This window comes from Babylonia areolata, chromosome 34 (genome assembly GCF_041734735.1).
Source record: "Babylonia areolata isolate BAREFJ2019XMU chromosome 34, ASM4173473v1, whole genome shotgun sequence".
NCBI lineage: Eukaryota > Metazoa > Mollusca > Gastropoda > Neogastropoda > Buccinidae > Babylonia > Babylonia areolata.
The window spans coordinates 2,254,721-2,257,220 of NC_134909.1; the positions used below are offsets into that span (position 1 = coordinate 2,254,721).

At 47.9% G+C, this 2,500-nt stretch overlaps 1 protein-coding gene across 2 annotated transcripts in view; it reads right to left on the reverse strand.

The window, feature by feature from the left end:
• LOC143277666 (interference hedgehog-like) overlaps window positions 1-2,500 on the reverse strand; it is a 224,061-nt gene that overhangs the window by 77,157 nt on the left and 144,404 nt on the right. For both annotated transcript variants that reach the window (XM_076582575.1, XM_076582574.1), the window contains exon 4: window positions 1,983-2,309. In XM_076582575.1, coding sequence (XP_076438690.1) covers window positions 1,983-2,309 — 327 coding nt within the window. The remainder of the gene's footprint in view (window positions 1-1,982; window positions 2,310-2,500) is intronic.

Genomic DNA, 2,500 nt, shown 5'->3' on the forward strand with positions numbered 1-2,500 from the left:
GTGCCCTATTCGCGTGAGCGGTGGGAATGGTCTTCGTAATTAAGTTTAAATTGTTTTTTCTTAAAGCTTAATCAATTCTTTACGTTTGTCATAAACCACTGGAAATGTGGATCCCTCTCTTGGTGGGTTCATCAGCGGTTATTGTACATGTATGTTAATAATGATGACTCTTACATGAAGTGCAGGGTTTTTAATTAACGCCCCCCCCCCCCCCCCCTCCCATCACCCCAATATCTTCCCAAGACGGGGAGATTTTTACTGTAATATCTACATGATTTAAAATCTAAAATAACGACAGTTCGTGTGGATCATTCACATATCATTGTCTCACTTGTCAATATCTGCATCAATCGTTCCTATATGACATTGCCAAAGTCAAAGAACTGGATTAATTTTGTTACAGTTTGTTTGGTATTTTGCAACGAGTAAAACACAACGTACTGTCTCAAAGAAAACTTCCCAAGAGAAAAACAACAAACAAACAAACAATAAAAACAGTGCTTGAAAATGCTCAAACTGCGCCCAAACCTTTTCCAGTAAGTTGCCCGGAAGTTTATCAAGAGTTGCGTGCCTTCCTTTCCTGAAAGGTGGAAAAACCAGTCTGATGAAACGGGATTGAAAGCCTGAGCACTGCTCAGGTGGAGGACAGAACGGGTTAACTCTCTCCATACGAACGGCGAAAGAGACGACGTTAACAGCGTTTCACCCCAATTACCATCATCAAAATATTGCAAGCGGAAGGCTCTTATACTGAAGACGTGAATGTTGACAAAGAATACCATTATTCTGACGACGGAAGCTAAAGGTTGGGTCATTCAGACACCGACTGGACATCCGAGGGGTATGTATAGAGAAGAAGAGATGACTGGCCGTACTGAGTGGGTTAAAACAGCAGCGCCTTTCAAAAGACAGCCGGGTCTTTTCGCTTATGTGCTGCACGTGCACGCTGGTGACGTCAGCTGGACTCCGTGTAGGAAGGCTTGTTGTCAGCATTGTCCCCGCAGGTCGACATGGTGCATCTAGCGGGAAGAATGACCAGCTTCAAGTCTGAAGGGAGCTTTTTTCCTTTGTCAGCTTTTCTTAAGTTCTGGGGTGGGTTGCATGAAGGAACTTAGCAGCGCAAAGTTTGCTTAGAGTTAAAATAATGTCCCTAACTCCTAACACGGTAAACTCCATATACTTAGGAACATTCCTAACTCTAAGCAAACAGCACTGCAAAGATCGCCTGATGGAACACATCCCTGGAAAGTTGTGCTGCATGTCTGTTCATTGGGATTCAAACGACTCTTATAACGTGACTGTATGTCCATCTACATACTGAATGGATCAAAAAGGGAAAACAGTTCTTCCGATGTTTGTACTTGCGTGGAGTTGTGGCCTAGTGGTAATGGACCCTTCTACTAGGCAGCCAGTGTTTACAGGTTCGAATCCAAGACTGACCGTTATTCTTATCTCCCCCCACACCCCTCCAAATTCAACAGACCCTTAGTGGTGGTTTGGATGCTAGTCTTTCGGATGGTGTGATAAAACAGTACGGCACAGAACAACACAACACACAATGCAACACACTGCAAAACAACACATAATACAATTCAATGCAGTTTGTATGACAGTCGTGTCCGACTATGACCAGAACAGCAGAGGAGGCTGATGCTGTCCCGACTGTCTGGGCTAGAATTTGATTACAGTGGAGAGTGTCTTGCTCAAGTTACATCCCCACTCTCTCGGCCAAAAGGGCTTTCAGGACAGTCGGCGTCAGGATGGTTCCCCAAAGCGAACGAGCCCCCAAGGCTGCAGCACTGAGAGCCAGTGCACTCTTGCCTCCAAGTTTGAGAGTCATGGTTCTTCGTTGAAGATTAAGCTATAAATGAAACTCCATTGCAGTGGAGAAACTATCGGTCAAACAGCTATCACAGCTGCTGGCCCAAACCGCTTATGTCTGATATCAACTGAGCGAACACAACACAGGACACTGAACTGACCAGGTTTGGACAGGACAGCCGGATGGCTGACCACAGTTCCTGCCGAGGTTGTGGCCGTACACCGGTACTCTCCATCATTCCCCCCTCCTCCTTCCTCCTCCCTCCCCTCCTCCTCCTCTCTCCACCCGTGCCGGAACCGCGGGAAGTGCAACCAGCGACCTTGACCTTGAACCTGCAGCCCTCGGTGCGCGGCGGGTCGCAGGGGCACGCCCTGGAACAGCCAGGTCACGTGGGCGGTGGGCGGTTCCACTTGGCAGCGGAGGGTGACAGGTTGGTGGGGCGCTACCACGGCGGACTGGGGCTGGTGGGTGAAGTGGGGCAGTCCATCTGAAACACAGGGGGGGAAGGTAGGTACATTAACACATTGTGAATAAGAATTGAACTGATCAGACATTGTTAGCAAAACAAGTGACACAAGTTCAGAGAATATGGCTCGTGCGAAAAACGGAGCAGTCCACCTGAAACACAGGGGTAGGGGTGGGTGGGGGTGAGGAGGAGGGGGAGGTATGTACATTAAG